Raw genomic sequence first — 16,806 nt, 5'->3', positions numbered from 1 at the left:
TATACTTTTCACAATATTTTTATCAAGTCCTCGTACAATTTTTCGTTTTAGTAGGTCCTTATACTTTTATCATTATTTTCATTAGGTCCTTGTACAATCTTTTATTTTAGGGACTTTTTTACATTTATCTTGGATAATAATCTAAATTTAATTAAACTTAATGAACTTTTTAATATTCCATTATTTAACTTAGCATAGTCTATAAAGATAAAAGTAAAAGATATTTTAAAATAAAAAATTGTATAAGGACCTAATAAAAGTTATAATCAAAGTATAAGGACTTACTAAAACGAAAAAATTGTACGAGGATGTGATGAAATTTATGAGAAAGGTATAAGGACCTATTAAAACGAAAAAATTGTACGAGGACCTAATGAACATTTTGATTAAAGTATAAGGACCTAAGAATGTGTTTTGCCAAGTTATTATATATGAAAATGACTCAACTATGAGGGAACTGACTCACGGAGGGAGTAATATAATCAAGCTAGAATGAACAAAGATATGGCCATTTCCCGCGCTCAATTATTAATAAAAATGAAAGAGTAGAAATCCCTATTTCTCCCGATTACAGAAACCTAATTCTCAACACGCAGGGAAATTCATGGCGGCAAAAGTGTTTACTGGCGCGAATGTGTGCCTGTCGCCGAGTCTGGTTCCACCTGAGGTCTTCGACGCGCTGCACGACGTGTTGAACTTCAACGGCGCCCAGGTTTTCCTCAGCTGCGATCCCTCCCGCAATGGACCCAACGACTATCACGTCATCGCCTCGCCCGACCATGTACGTAACTTTATCTGCTTTAACGGAAATTTGAACTGTAGTTGCTTTGGAAATTAACTGAGTTCATTTTTTTTGTTGTTGTAATGTAATTTTGCAGGAGAAATTTGAGTATCTTCGATCCAAGGACTGTAATTTGCTCGGTATGTTTGTACGCTTATGAAACAAATTTGAATCATATGTTTAAAAATGTTTTTGGGTAATTGTTGTGTATAGAAAGCTAAGCTTCAGTGTTGTAAAAACAATTACAAAGCGATTTTTATCAGAAAAGAGAAACTCATAGTAGGTGATGCAGTAAACCGATTTTCATGCTTAACATCTTAGGTTAATTTGCAGTTCTTTTTAATTTAGCTGGATCTTGGTTACTACCAGGTCCTCAGTGTGTGTTGTTCTGTGCGAAAGAGCACCGGAAGCTACCTAGTCAGGGGTACACTTGCTGCATTGCATTTGATGGTGTAAATATAGTTACATCTGGTTTTGACAAGGATGTAAAGGTACAGTGCCACTTAGCTCCTCCCTGTGTAGAGTAAAATAAGGGTTATTAGCATCCCTTCTTTTATTCTTTATTGAACATTAACTGAACTGTGTGTATGTCCGTCTTGTTGTCTACAATCAATTGTATTTTATAATTTACAACATTGTTTTTGTGAATTGTTACGAGTCTTGATATATCTGTGTGTTTCACGAGTGCTTAGAAGATTATGCTCTCCTTGTGGACGTATATCTCATGCTTAGCATACCAAATTATGTAACATGTTCTGCAGCTGTACAGCCATCTTGACTTTCTATATTACCTATAATCTTGAATTTTCACATACCTCATCTTTTTGATTACTTGCAAGCTATTTTTAAAACTGTTTTAGAATTGCATGTGCTGGAAACATTTTTTAGGAGTTTACATTTCATTGTTATCACATTCATCAAGGGCAGTGTAACTCGCCATCTCAAGTTTTTTCCTATTATTATATAGTACTTTCAATATCTATTTCACATATTATACATGTTGCACATGATGAATTTTAGTTTATTGAAATTACTTGTAGGACGCCATTCGAAAGAAGGTCAATGCTATGGGAGGACAGGTGACGGAAAAAACATCGTCAGATGTCAGTTTCATAATTGTGAAGGATGTCCTAGTCCAAAAATACAAGGTTTCCTTTTACTTTTTATTTTTCTAGTCCTGGAACTCACTGTGAACCTATTAGTAACTTGTATATGAGGTTTAGGATACGACTGTAGTTAGCTAACTTCATTGACTTGATGTTTGCAGTTTAAGTCTTGGTAATGGATATAAAATGTAATATAAGGACCCAAGATACAACCTTATCATTAAAATCATGAATTGAACCCAAAGACAAGAGTTTTAGTTGTGTTTAATTATTTCATGAGATTTTGTTCAATATTGAATATGATTTAGTTATTTTGTTTGATAGTTTGTTATGAGTATATAATGTTCTGCTTTCTTTAATCTTCTGATAGGGGAATAGGTCTAATTCATATGCTTCATTGTGATGCATCATTAATCCATCAGTGTTGTTAGGACTTAGGAGTGTAGGGAGCGGAGCGATGGGGTGCACTAATAGCCGAATTCTGTTTATATCTTTACCTTTAACATACTAATCAACCTTTAACATACTAATCAATTGAGTATATTGTTTGAATGTTTTTGAAAATATAAATATGCTTATTTATACAAATCAATTAGGTAATATGTAATTTGAGCATGTATTTTGGTGTGAAAGTGCAATTTTTTAATGTTATTTTTTATACTATTTATGTACTTATGTCTAATTATGGTTAAAGATAGTTAACTAAGTATATAAAGATATTTCAGAAAATAAAAAAAAAAACTGGGTGAAAAACAATGAATTCACCTAGGGGAAAGAACAAAAAGTTCAAACAAGTTAAAGTAAAAGCAGCCATGCAGTGCTCCACATCGATTTTAGAAACCAAGAGGTTGCACCTGTATGAAAAGTCACACCCATAGTCCCTCCAATCACCCTGGCTGCCCTAGTTGTCTCGGCTGCAATCCCCTCGGTCACTCCAGTCGCCCTGACCGCCCCAGTTGAACAAAAGAAACTCCTAAGAGGCGTTTGTCAGATAACCAGCCCTTCTATACTTCCTGTTCTATACTTGAAGGGGGAGGGGGCAGATTTAGAAGCAAAGTATTAAAGGGCAGTTTAGTAGGGAAGATAACTTATCTATCTTGGAGTTATATGACCAAAAATTACCTAAAATATGTGTTCTTATAATCTTATCATGTTTTGCTTATTTATCTTCCCTACGAAATTGCGCCCCTAAAGGCCTAAACAGATTCCTAGTTTTGTTGGAACTGTTTGCCCCAGGCTGAAATTCGATTGAGCTATTATATGTTTTGAACTTGATGTCAGGTTCTGTTGCCACTGTCCTAAGAACAGGAAGGGACAAATAAAGACAGTGAGAAAAATAAGATAAGGAAAAACTGAACAGAGAGAGTGAGAGGAATTTAAAAGAGAATCTAAGCAGAGAGTGAAGTAAATGTCCATAGTTTGATCAGTTAAGTCTTCTAACTTGTTCTATTTCTTTTTCTCCTTGCAATTGTTTCGCAGTGGGCTCTAACCCAAGCGAGAAAACCAATAGTCACAACCGAATGGTTGGAGCAATGTTGGAAAGAACACCGTGTCGTTCCTCACGAACCTTACAGAGTTCCTCCTTTTTCTGGATTGACGATATGTGTCAGTGGAATTCCCATAGGTTGAAAATTTTGTTTCCTTTTCTTCTGTAGCTACAAAAAAGGTGACAAGGTCTTTTTATTTGATTATAGATGAATGTAAGGAAATCGAGAAGCTTGTTGTGCAAAATGGCGGGATATATTCTTCTGAGCTGACAAAAAGATGCTCTCATTTGATATGCAATATATCCTATCAACTTACCCACTTGTTTGGTGTTTGCTACTTCAGTATTACCTAGCCTAGTATGAGGTCAAAATCTGAATTTCAGTTATATCGTGATTCCTTGTCAGTCTCTGAGATTTCACTCTTCCTATAGTATTCCTTTGGCATATTTTTTCTTTCTTTCTAGCTTCTTTCTGAATGTATCTGTAGTTCCATTGAAATCGAATTTGCATGTGGTATATGGTAGTAGTTTATCTTTTAAGTTATTATAGTTTGTTAGGAGTCTTTAATTCTTGTTTATATTTTAAATAATTATAGTTTGATAGGAGTCTTTTATTCATGTTTATCTTTTAGATTATTATAGTTGTCTCATATTTATGATTTGGTTTTGTTAGGAGTTCTGGCTATTTTTATTTTCCTCGAGGTTTGACAGGGAAGGGAGAAAAGTAGTTTGGATTGGTAAAAGGCAAAGGCCTCGCAAGAGGAGGTTGTTTTCCGATTCAAACCTTTAAAGTCTTTTAGTCTTTTAGGACTCTTGAACATTTATATTTACCTTACACCCAGCATATGATCTTCAATATTGGCGTCCTTAATTTTTCATAAGCTCCTGAAGGTGACAAGTATATGGTTGCAAAAAGATGGCGTATCATATACATAGTTAACAGGAAATGGTTTCATCAGTCTATTGCCAGAAGAGGTACAATCATGCATAGTTCATCGCCGCATTTCTGAATCGGTTTTCAGTGTTTAATCTGTCTACTGGAGTATCTTTCCAATGGATCCTGTCACTAATTTTGCATTCCTATCATTATTTTCTTGGGTTTTCACTTGGTCAAATGGATCTATAGCATGTCTTATGGAAGACTCCTTCCCAGTTCAACAATCATCTTCCGGTAGTACTGTAAAGACATTGGAGCATCACAGTCAAGGCAAAGGCACCAGAAATTCGCAGCCTATCTCATCATCTAACCCCTCTGTCTCAGAATCAGACACCAATCTTTCTGCTCAGGATATGGAACCTGATGTGGAGAATCTCCTGACAAACATCCTATGCACATCTTCTGAGGTTCCCCACATATCTAAAAGGGGAAATGATGTACCTACTGAAAAACAGAAAAATGTTCCTGATTTTACTCGATGTGTTGCTGATGATTCTGAAAGTGAGGATGGTGATCTATACTTGTCTGAGTGCAGAATTTTACTTTTAGGCTTCGAGGCTTCTGAATTGCGGAAGCTAGTCAGTATGGTTCGGCAGGGCGGGGGCTCTCGTTATATGTCCGTCAGGGAGAATTTGACTCACGTGGTAGTTGGAAATCCATCAGAAAAGTAAGATATTTTAAGCAGATTATAATACATCAGTCTAGAACATGATGGTAATGTATTGTTGACATGGCGCGCCATCTTATGATTTTTGGAATGAGTAAGGTGATCTTTGTATCATATTAGCTTTGCTTTCGTCGTCTTTTAATACTGGACTTGTAGTCACCTGGAGCAGAACTCACCTTATTGTGATTGACATACCAGCAATATTTATCAATTAGATATAGTGCATGGCCTATTATTCAACTTGGTAACTAATTCTTATCGTGGTAAATGGTTGGTGCAGAGAGATGAAGGAAATAAGGAGCCTTTCAGCTTTTGGAGTTGTTAGTATTGTCAAAGCATCATGGCTTGAAGAATGCATCATCAAGAAAGAAAGAGGTCCCTGTCTCTCAGGGTCACATTGCTTATGATTTACTTGTTCCAAAAGGTCCCATCTGCTTTCTGAACTGTGTTTAGATTAATACAATATTTTCATTCTTTTGTCAGTTTTGACATCCACCCTTTACCCTATTTACAGATTTTGTAGTTTTTAATGGGACAACTGCAGCTAACACCACAAGTTTGAAACTGAGGAATCCCTCTGCTCGTTGACAATGGAGTCGTTGAGAAGAAGAATATTCAATCAGATACTATGGTTATACCAGTAGATCACATATTCATCAGTCATCACTGTGCCTGTTAGAAACTCTCCAGTTATAATACATCGAATTCTTTCATGTTTGAAGGTTGGAAAGAAGACAGGAAGGTGAAGGTGCAAAGCAGAATACAGATTGAACATTGCATCAAACATCTATGAGCTCTTCCGTTTTTCAAGCATTTTTCCTAAAGAATAAGAAAGCTGATTTGTTTATTGATTTTAAAATATATTAAGCCTTCTAAAATATAGTAAGTTGTAATCAATTGCTAACTAATTATCAATCTAAAATTGAGACTAATTTGTAATCATTAGATTGGAACATTTAATAGTTAAAATAATACTAAGTAGATTATATTTTAGATTTAAATAATTATTAATTAAATTTAAAGGGTATTAATGTTAATTCTTATATATGGTTATTATAATAGACTAGTACTTTCCCCTCCTCAAAATCATTTCAAAACTTAATGTCAATTCTTATATTAGAGGACCCAACTATAACTAATATCTAAATAACACCTTCACTTTCCTTTTTTATAGAGCAAAGTCCATTTGCGTCCTTGAAATAACGCTTTTTTCTATTCCATCTACACAATGAGAAAAATTTAGTGGTCAATGGTCATGGTATTTTGGCAAATTGACTATGTCCTATCATTGCTATCAACACATTTTTGACAAATAAAAGTATACTATAATACTCCGTATTATACTTTCCAATTAGATATATTCCGTCTCACAAAAATATAGATATATGCACGACTGGTAAGATAGAAAAGAGATAGAAAGAAAAAGTAATTATAGTATTGTTAATGGATAATGGCCCACCTTATTAGAGAGAAAAAATTGCCAAAAATAGATGGTGATATTTTTATGGAACGTCCCAAAATAAAAAATATTCTTATTTTTATGGGACGGAGGGAGTATAAATTATGGAAAAATATTTAATTTTTCCAATAAAGAAAGCATTACATTTAATTATAAAATTATGCCAAATTTATTGCTATCATATACGCATAATCTTCAAATAAATAATGTAAAGATAATCACGTTACGGGAGTCATTTAAATTTTGATAAGATTTTTTTCATTTTCTTCATTATTAATTAAATATTGTTAACAGTAAACACTATAAATTAAATTTACTATGAATGATTATATATTATATTAAAATAATATGTAATCAATAATAATAAGATTATCTAAAATTTAATAATTTTGTTCCGTTAAATCCTCTTGAATATACTATGAAAATTTTAAGTTATAATCTTACTCCCTCCGTCCCAAGGTATTAGACCAACTTTCCCTTCTGGGATGTCCCAACATATTAGACTCATTTCCTTTTTTAACAAAAAGCATCTATCTTATTTTATCCTCCACCTACTTTTTTCTCTCTTCTCTCCCCTACTTTTTCCCTCTCTCATACTTTACTCTCTCCACTTTAACTATTTAAATATCAATTCCTTAAATCATGTGCCCAAAAGAAGTGAGTCTAATACTCTGGGACGGAGGGAGTATCTTTTATTTATGTATTTGTATTATATTATACTATACATCAAGGAATAGAGAGGAGTGTTATATTGATAACTCAATACTTAATTGCTCCCTACAATTAAATAATAGTCATTTGATATTCAAATCAAGGGTCTAGATCATCAGCCTCGAAATGTCAATACGATCAACAAAAAAACGTCAATAAAGGTATTAAGATCAATTTACAACAAATTAGTTGTAACTAATTTTTGAAAAATATTCCATAACTTTAATACGCATATAACTTTCTCGATTTAAATTATTTTTTTATCAAATTAATGATAATTTCATAAGGATTCTAACGAGAACTCACTTGCATATGTTTCGATGTCAAAATTTGAAAAAAAATTCAAAAATTTTCATAAATTTCGTTAACAGCTTTATATCAATACACGACATATAATATGTCAATACAATGCTTGTACAATGTCAATCTGAAATTGTATTGACATTGCCATGCCTTTGTGTTGATGTATTTCATACACTGTATTGACATTGTATTTATAAACCCTAAATTTGATAGTTGCTATTATCTTTTTAATATTAAAAACTGAAAAACGAAATTACACATGACAAATTGTAGACCATAAGATTTCTAAAATTCTATAATCTTAAATTAGTTGTAGTTAGCAATTGATTACTCCCCACAAGAAATAATATGATTTTATTATTCACTTGAAGATTATGCGTATAATTATAAATTTGGCATTAGTTTCCATAAATGTAATGCTTCGTTTTTTCGAAAAATTAAATATATTTTTATAATTTATTTATCTAGTTGGAAGTGAAATTTTATACTATACTAGTATCACGCCTGTGCTATGCACAGATTAATATATTTTAATACATTAATTTTCAATTTTAAATTAATTAAACAAAATTAGAATCAATATTAACAATGAACAATATGAGTAACAATTTTAGTTATATGAGAATAAAAAATCTATACAAATCAACATTGAAGCATAACTCGTTTGTCATATTTAAAGCCGTCCGCCTCACCTAATAAAATAAGAAACAAAATCAATAATCAATATGTATTAAAATGATTATCCATAGAACAAAGCATAAGATGTGATACACTAAATGAACATTTTACCACCATTGTCGGGGTGCTGCTGCATTTGGTGCTGGTCGACGCCGCCAGAGTACAACAATGATACGAACTGATTTGGTGGTTGTGTGGGATCTGGAAAACTCGTTCTACTTCTTTTGGTGATCTCAGTAGCATCCAATTCTGAAGAGAGAATTTTTTTAATCAAGAATCGATTTTTTTTCCTCATTGGAACCAATCAAATCCAAATGAAAACGAAAATCATAAGAATTAAAATTTAAAACCAATACTAACAAAATAGAATTAAGAGATTATTGACATGAAAATATTTTAAATTTGAATAGGTTTTTATGAAAGTAATTAAAAAATAGATAAGGATTATGTATAAGTATAATAAAAAAAATAAAATCAATATACTATATTACATAACACTATTTCAATATATATTATGCGAATAAATTTTGTTTGTGCAAATTATAGGAATAGATGTATAGATGTGAAAAGCCAATATATGGATTAGTTTGTTATGCCTTCAATGAAATGAAACTGTCGTGATTTAATTTGTTATTTAATATTCCTAAATTAAGAAATTGTATTACTAATGCTTACCCCACAAACTTAGGCCGCCTCTCTGAAATATGGCTTCCAATCCCCATCCGTCTCTTGATCTGGGTTTCCGCTTGCTGCCATTTCAAAAGAGTTAGCAAGGCGTAGTTGAAGATGGATTTAGATTAGGGCAAGACAAATTGTATCTGACCTTGATCTCATTTGCCATCTAAGGAGTAAGGTTTATATGTTGACCCAGAACGTGCACCTAATAGATGTTTTATGGTTTTTTGTTTGCGTGTGTAGGATACATAGAACTACTTTAGCGCGTTCAATCTACCAGATTGTCACCCTACCATTGGATGCATAATAGAAATTGAGTGCATAGGCATGCTATAATAACATTTTAAGTTGCTTGGTTTTTGGGGTGTTTAGGGAAATGAAAGGGGAGTTTTGGAGGTATTTAGAGAAATGCCCTGTTAAAATAGAGCAAGATCAATTATATTATAAAATCGGCTTGACATTAATTTTAATTACTAAATAAAGGGTAATTATTTTGGCATATGGTGAAACAATGAGCCAACTTTTTTTTTGATTTAATTGTAATAGTAAATATTAATTTGATATTCATAGGACAATTATTGCAACTGTTTTCTTCATTGGGCCAATTTAAATGTCTTTAAGCACACGTTTTTTTTTTGTTTTTTTTTATTTTTTTACTATGGTAGTGCTCCTGAATGTTGGAAATTAGTGTGTTCAAAAGGAAATAACAGGTTCCCTAGGTCCAGCAAATCCATTAGATCACGCGGTCTAGGAACTCGTTGGTCGCAGGAAATCCCGGTCGTCGGACACACAGAGCACTTCTTTCAAAAACCCTCAACCACTTTACTAAACCTAGTATAGGGAAGTAGGGATCGATCCCACAGAGAAGGATGCGTAATACTCATGTTCAAGGATTTGGGTGTGTTTTTGGTGTTGGCTGCTGCCACGCATTTTTTGGGTTGAGGAAAACAAATTAAACTTGACTTGGGAATCTTTAAAACTCCTAAGCTAACAGCTAGACCTAGGTGAAATTATAAGAGAACGTTGCAAAGGAAATTAACTGCTCAACACTTGATCTAAGAAAACTACTTTACTTACTAGACCTAGGAAACAAACTGACTGTGGGGACCATGACTGAAAAAGCAGAGTACGTACGAAAAGCTGGCAGAATAACTAACTCTAGTACTAACTAACAGCGACATCATCTTCTACAACCAAATTGCGTAAAACTCATAAGAAAATCAACATGAACGAAATCAAAACAGAGCAAACTAATTTTAAGTCAAATCAATGCATAATCAACGAAGAACTGAACAGATCTGCAGACGCTAGACGAAGCAAAACAGAAAACAAGAAGAAAACTCAAATCCATCTAACAACTTTCTTTTCTCACTTCGAATCCAACCTCAGACGCTAAATCCACTCCGGATCCAAGCGTCCAACACGAACTCCAACCAACAGAAACACTTCATCACTTCAGATTCGAACAACAACCTCCAAACAGTCAATAAACCACAGATCTATCACCAAATTCCCATATCAAACACCACAATATCAAAATAAAACAGAGATCGACATAATACTTGTAAAAATAAACTTCCAGCAGAGAGATCTACGTAAATCAACTTGAAATTCAACTACTAAACGCAAATCAACCAAAGCGAAAAGATAATAAGTATCATCAACAACCAAGTCGACTCCCAAAAGTGAAGTTCGACAGCAAAACGAGCAAACAACTGAAATTAAGAGAAATTGTATCTTCGTCCACACTCGGACGGTGTTGCAACTGCGAAACTTCTAAAGAAAAGTAACCCTTCGTACCCGACTACCCCAGATCTCCCATTCCCAAGTGTGTGTAATGTGTGTGAGCTAAGAAGAGAGTGAAAAAGTGATCTGATGTGCGTTGCATGCTCTTCTATATATAGGCGTTGGAGTGGGGCCCAGCGAGGTATAGATAAGACTTTGTTGCCCTCAGCTATTGACTCCCTCTGTCACGCCTTCTTTTCTTTTAAATCCTGCTCACTTCGTTCCTTTCCTTCGCTAGACCATCTCCTTCAGCACTTCCTCGATCTAGCGATTTTTCTTCACACACCTGGCTTAGGAAACGTGTTAGACCCAACAAATTATAACGTTTTTCACATATAACCGATGCATGAAATTAGCCTTATCAGCCATACCACAAAATTTGGCAATTTAAGTGATTTTTACAATTAGTTATTAGATCGTAACGGTTGCAATAATAAATTGAATTTTAAAAGACTAACTAAAAATTTAATGGCTTCAAAATGAAAGATAACTTAACAAATTTTCAAAATTATATTAATATCCTTTGTATAATTATAGATATCATCCATTTTATTGCTGGATCCTTCTCATCTTATATTGAGCTTTTAAAAAAAGTGTAACAATAATTGATATAAAATGAAATTTCTAATAAAACAATTGACATAGCAAACAATAGGAATTCAATAAAATTAAATATTAGTAATATGAAGTTCACGCGTGTGTCATGCTTTCGTATCACAATTAGTTTTAAATTTTGGAAATGAAAGATTATAGGATTTCAACCAATCTCATTAATCTTAACTAAAGACAATAAACGATTTTACATCCAAAATATAAATTATTAAACAATAAAATATAATATAAAATCACTATTTATTCCTCCTATATAACAATGGATACAACACAATAATATAGACAGTGCGCAGTGTTAGAAGAAATGATAGATGAGCGGCTACTTCTTCTCCAAATCCCTCTTCCTCCAGCATCTATCTTCCACTCTCTTCCTACTTAATACCTTCCCAGAGCTGCCCATTTTCTTCATTCTCCAACGCCATATCCTCGCCGTGCATGCTGCAGAGGCGGCAAAGGCTCCTCTGGTGGCGCCGGCGCCTTCCTCCTCAGTCCTCAGCCATGTGGGTCCCGGTGAGATGGAAAACTAAGAATGCTCTGCAGAGATTTCCGATGCGGCGGAGCTCGAATTGGTCAAAATTCGGAAGAGAGTAATAAAGCAACGTATATTGCTCATCTAAGCAAATGATACGCTCGGATTTTGCACGGTTTTAAGACCATTATTTGGTCCATTTTTAAGGTCAAAGTTGCATTACATATCCATTATTTGCATATTTTATCTATTTTGGTATTTTGACATGTTTTGTGAGAATTGTGCATATTTGAGCCTAAAAAGGGAGTCAAAACGCGAAAGTAGGAAATTTGGAGCTTCAGGTGGCGTCCGACGACCGCCGGAGCTCATAGGCTGACAAAGACACGCCCGGAGACCGCCGGCCAAGGTGTGGCGGCCCGCCACAAAAACGCGGCGCGCGACAGCTGTCTTCAAACTTAAGTTTCTGGAGATCCTGAAGTTCGATCAGGGCGTTCTACACACCATTCTCTTCGTCTTGAAATGAGCTTCAATATGGTACAAGAATCACCTCAATCGTAGTTCTGTGGTGAGTGTTATGGCCGTTCTACCAAAGTCGCGCAAAGCTGCCAGCTGCAGTCTAGGCGTAAATATGAAGAAGGAAAGAAGATATTACCTTGTAAAGCCAAATCTTTTCCTTCTATTATGGGGAAAGAAAATTACATATTTCCTAATGCTTGGAGGAAACTTATTACCAAATTTAAATCCTTCTAAAGCCTATATATGATGGGGTTTGGTGCCCCTTGCACAGCGGAAGACTTGTACAAAACAAATAAATCAGACGTAGGATCTATTTGACCGACTATGCGATTAATCAATTCACATGTTAAACAGATAATTGCATGCTAGAGCGCAAATAATTCATGCTCATAGAAAATAAATAATAAACATGATTTCTACGGTTTAGAGTTACCGATTTGATTCTCCAAAGAATCGTCGATTGCTCGCGCCTTCTCCACGTGATGATCTTCGATACTAGACCACGAATCTTCTCTTTGGTTCCCGAACTGTATCTCGATATCGGGTGGGCTGATCTTATCAAAATACTAGGACTCAAATAAAGAAGACAGAAGAAATCCTTCTCCAATTAGGAGAGAAATTCGAACTCCTCTAGGTAGAGGGGGACGAAAATTATGAATAATAATGAATGATTTCTGTCTCCTTTATTCTCCTATTTATATTAAGTTCCTTTTGGGCCCAGACAGGGATCTATGGAAAGTTTTGGATATGGGCTCCCCCAATTAGCTTTTTTACTAATTAAATTGAACCCACAATTTAATACAAGCTTATATTGGAATATTACGAGCAGCCACTACAGAAGTAATATTGAACTCTCCCCATCCAAATCCGAAATTAAAAGTAATCCGGATTTCCACTTTGTTTATTATTTATTTCCCGCGCTTAAGATATAAATGTCCATTAATTAATTAATGTCTACTATGGACTTAATTAGTTAATATCTTATTAATTCCAAGAGTGGACTTAGCAAGAAATATTTATTTATTATTCATAGAGCGATAAAACTCCAACTGACCAGTTTTCCGAATAATAAAACCTTGTTCGAGCTCCTCTTGAGGACATTATCAAACGAGACTCACCTCGCGCACGATTCAACATAATAGCAATCCTAGCACCGCTAGATATTAATCACCACTACCCAATATATCGGGATTATTGGGTTGCGAAAAACCCGCACCATTTGATAAGTCAAAGTAGTGCATAATCAATACCGTATGCTCAATACTAACATATGTAGATTAAGAAAAAATATTTTATCAAGACCTAGTATTTCAGTAGATAGCATAAAGACACGTCTTGCTGTTAGATCCGTTCAGTGCTATACCACACCAATGTCATCTTATTTCAGTAAGGCTTAGAAATATGCGGACTGACATTGCAACCTTTCACGATAGGTAGTCTAAGCCTATCTAGGTTGTGAAATTCTTCTTTTTCTTTTACAAAGCATTGCATAGATCTGACCGTGTTACCTTAAAGTGGATGACGCCCACAACCGGTCTACTAAGCAAAAGACTTAGACTTTGTTTACTTCTTATGCATTTAAATGTTTGTAAAACATCTTATAAATGCACAAGCAAACACAATGTAATAATAATAGTGATTCTATTCGTGCGAGACTGCTCGAATAATACTGAATCGGGTTAAAAGTGGATTGTAGAGTTTTACGTATACAAGCAAGATTCTATTCGCGCGAAACTTGCTTGAAACATGCTTTTCAGTATACCAAACCTAACAATATATACCCCATAACCTCATTCATAGAATTGAACCAATTCATAGCCCCCAAAAGGGGAGCCTTCATGGCTCCCCCTTCATTCTCCAACCCTAATTCCTTCATCCATCATTCCATCACCATTCTTGGAGATTGGAACTAGGAAAGAGGAGCATGGAGACTTCAAGATTCATCCTTGGATTTTGTTTGTTTATTTCACGTCTCGTACTTTAATTATTGTTTTAGTTCATCTGTCTATGGATTGCTAAACAATAGAATTTTGAGGTTTGATAGTATTTGACTTTTAAGTAGTTCTTTTATGTTTAATGTTCAGAACTCGTTTCCACTTGATTTTTCTTGAACTTTTGTTCGACTAATTGGTCGTTACCTTGATTATTGTCAATCTTTGATCGGTGATAGCTTTGATTGGTTTATCTTATATGTTCATACAATAATTGTGACATGAGTATTGATGCATGATATGGAGAAATTGTGGTAAAACTTGTAACACCCCGACTTTTTACCCTAAGGCTTAGAACATCGATCTATATATATATATATATATATATATATATATATAAGTTTCGCGTCTAAATTTTCTTATTATTACTTCTTGTTATGATTAATCGTTGTGAAGTATATTTTGAGTAGTGAACAAAAATAGTAATATTCAATATAAATGTTTGCTCTAATAAAAGTCCGTTTGTGAAGACCGAGTTTCAAATAAAAGTCCGTACACGAGTTCAACGTTTAAGTAAAGATTAATTTAAAAAAATAAAATACTCTCCATGCCCTTCGGATCTTGCTCAATAGTCACGCCTTGAATCCCGATACCTACACGAATGGATAAGAAGCGTGTTAAATCAAGACGAGACGATCGACGAAATCAAATCACATCAAACACACAAATCAAACGGCGGCTCACGTTTTCCAATTGACGGCTCACGTCTTTTTAAGTGACGAGACATAATATTCTTGCCATTTTAGGAAAAAGAGATGTTTGACAAGACAACTTGCCTCATTTGGCAAAAAGTCCCTACCCTTTGGACAATACATTTCCTCCTTGAATCAAGTTTATGCCCAAGCATTTCCATGCACCCATTTTCTCTATAAATACCACTCCATCTCCCCTCTTGATCCTTTTGTTCAACCATAAAAATTCTCTAAACAAAATTCTATCAAAATGAGGATGCATATAAGTGTTTGAAGAAGAGGAGTCCATTTTCCTACTCACTACCATTCTTCTCTTCCTTTTCTCAAGGTAATTCTACTAATAACTATTCTTGCTACATAGCCATTTTCATAATCATCCAAGCATGAACATTAGGAAATTTACATATTAACGCCATATTATTTTTTTGTATGCTTTTCCATGACTTTATAAAATAGCTTTTACCTTAACTAATGAAAGCCAAGACATGAAATCATTTAAGAAATGTCCAAGTTCTTAGACAACCACATCGTACAATAATAGCGATCTTGGAAAGCTTACCTCGTGAGTGAAGAAGCTGCCGGATTCCGGAAATTCTGCCCGGCAGCGGCAACAGTAGTCTGGCGACTTTCCGGCAGCATTCCGGCGGCTGTCAGATTTTCCACAACGAAATTAATCTCTTTTGACCCCGTTTTCATGATCTATCCAAATCTTCACATTTCAAGACTTAATTGTTAGTCCTAAGCCTTCAATTTAAGAAAATAAAGAAGAAGAGAAAGAAGGAGAAATGGGGGAATCCCTACCTCTCGGTCAACGGCGGTGAGACCGCCGTGCACCCAGCGGCGACGGCGGCAGCGGCCCACCAGCGACGGCAGCAGCGGCCCGGCGGCGACGGCGGAGGTGGTGGTTCGTGGCCGAGAGAGAGAGGCCGAGAGAGAGAGACCGAGATAGAGAAAGAGGAGAGAGGAGGGACACGACCGGCGGCCGGCGTCGCTCACCGGCGACGCCAAGACCGCCGGCAGAGAGAAGACCGAGAGAGAGAGAGAGGTTGGGAGAAGGAGGCGCCCCTTTCTTTTTCTTTTCTTCTGGATTGGTGGAGTGTATAGGGTTTTCTAATTTATTTGGGTATTGGGCCTCTCCTTTGGGCCAAGTAATTAATTTAGTAAGATGGTCTCTTATTTATTCTATTATGGGCCGAGAATTTAGAGGAAATGAGAATTTTGGGCTTTGAAGCTTAAGTAATAAAATGAACCTTATCTCTTAATTTTGGATTAATATTTCTTGAAATGTTTGAAGCTTTTAAATAATTAATCTTATGATTAATTAATATCTTACCCTCCTTACTTAATTAATTTCTTGAAGTTAAGAATGTAGGAGCTAAACGAACCATCTCCCAAGTAATAAATTTTAAGGTCTCTTATGAAATAGAGATCCACTTTTTAAGTGGAATGAAGTTATCTTGATCGAACCCCGAACGTAGGACGCATACTACATGTAGGATCATTTCATGTCATGCACCTTATGTATGTTCATCAAAACTAATTTAAATCATTATACTCTTTCAAGAAGGGCGTGTTCGCGGAGTTTGATTGCCCAAGGTCGAGCTTTTGTAGAGTTTTACTTGGAAGCTTTGAGGTGGGCTTTATATCCAACACATTAAGTGTGGATAAAATTATCAAATATATGAAATGATTTTTGTTTGATAAAATTGCACTTACTTTTTTTTAAAAATGTTATCGTGCCATAAATTGTTTGTTTTATGATGCCTATCTGTTTGGCGATGCCAAATGAATGAATGAATGAATCGAATTCGGCTCCAATAGGACCAAGATCCTATTCGAGTTAGTGTACACAAAGGAATGGACCGTGAGTCATCGTAAGGGTTGGCCGGTCAATGTGATCGTGGAAGGTGGCCACCTTCCCGACACACAATGAACCAT

General features: G+C 34.9%; 1 protein-coding gene and 1 long non-coding RNA gene across 2 annotated transcripts; one reads left to right on the top strand and one right to left on the bottom strand.

Annotated features, from left to right (window-relative positions):
• Positions 1-533: 533 nt before the first annotated feature.
• Positions 534-5,565, top strand: LOC125189877 (DNA topoisomerase 2-binding protein 1). Its single transcript, XM_048087104.1, is given in 11 exon segments — positions 534-781; positions 879-921; positions 1,151-1,272; positions 1,822-1,929; positions 3,367-3,511; positions 3,582-3,716; positions 4,256-4,348; positions 4,500-4,977; positions 5,258-5,333; positions 5,335-5,401; positions 5,492-5,565. Coding segments are annotated over 11 exon segments (1,518 nt in total). The 5' UTR covers positions 534-604.
• Positions 5,566-14,625: 9,060 nt separating this feature from the next.
• On the bottom strand, positions 14,626-15,925 carry LOC125186459. The gene is made up of 3 exons (XR_007170452.1): positions 15,670-15,925; positions 15,428-15,577; positions 14,626-14,769 (listed from the first exon to the last, which is right to left on the bottom strand). It is a non-coding gene; the product is annotated as an uncharacterized LOC125186459 (long non-coding RNA).
• Positions 15,926-16,806: the final 881 nt, after the last annotated feature.

Source organism: Salvia hispanica, chromosome 5 (genome assembly GCF_023119035.1).
Source record: "Salvia hispanica cultivar TCC Black 2014 chromosome 5, UniMelb_Shisp_WGS_1.0, whole genome shotgun sequence".
Classification (NCBI taxonomy): Eukaryota; Viridiplantae; Streptophyta; class Magnoliopsida; order Lamiales; family Lamiaceae; genus Salvia; species Salvia hispanica.
This window is presented reverse-complemented; position numbering and strand designations above follow the sequence as displayed.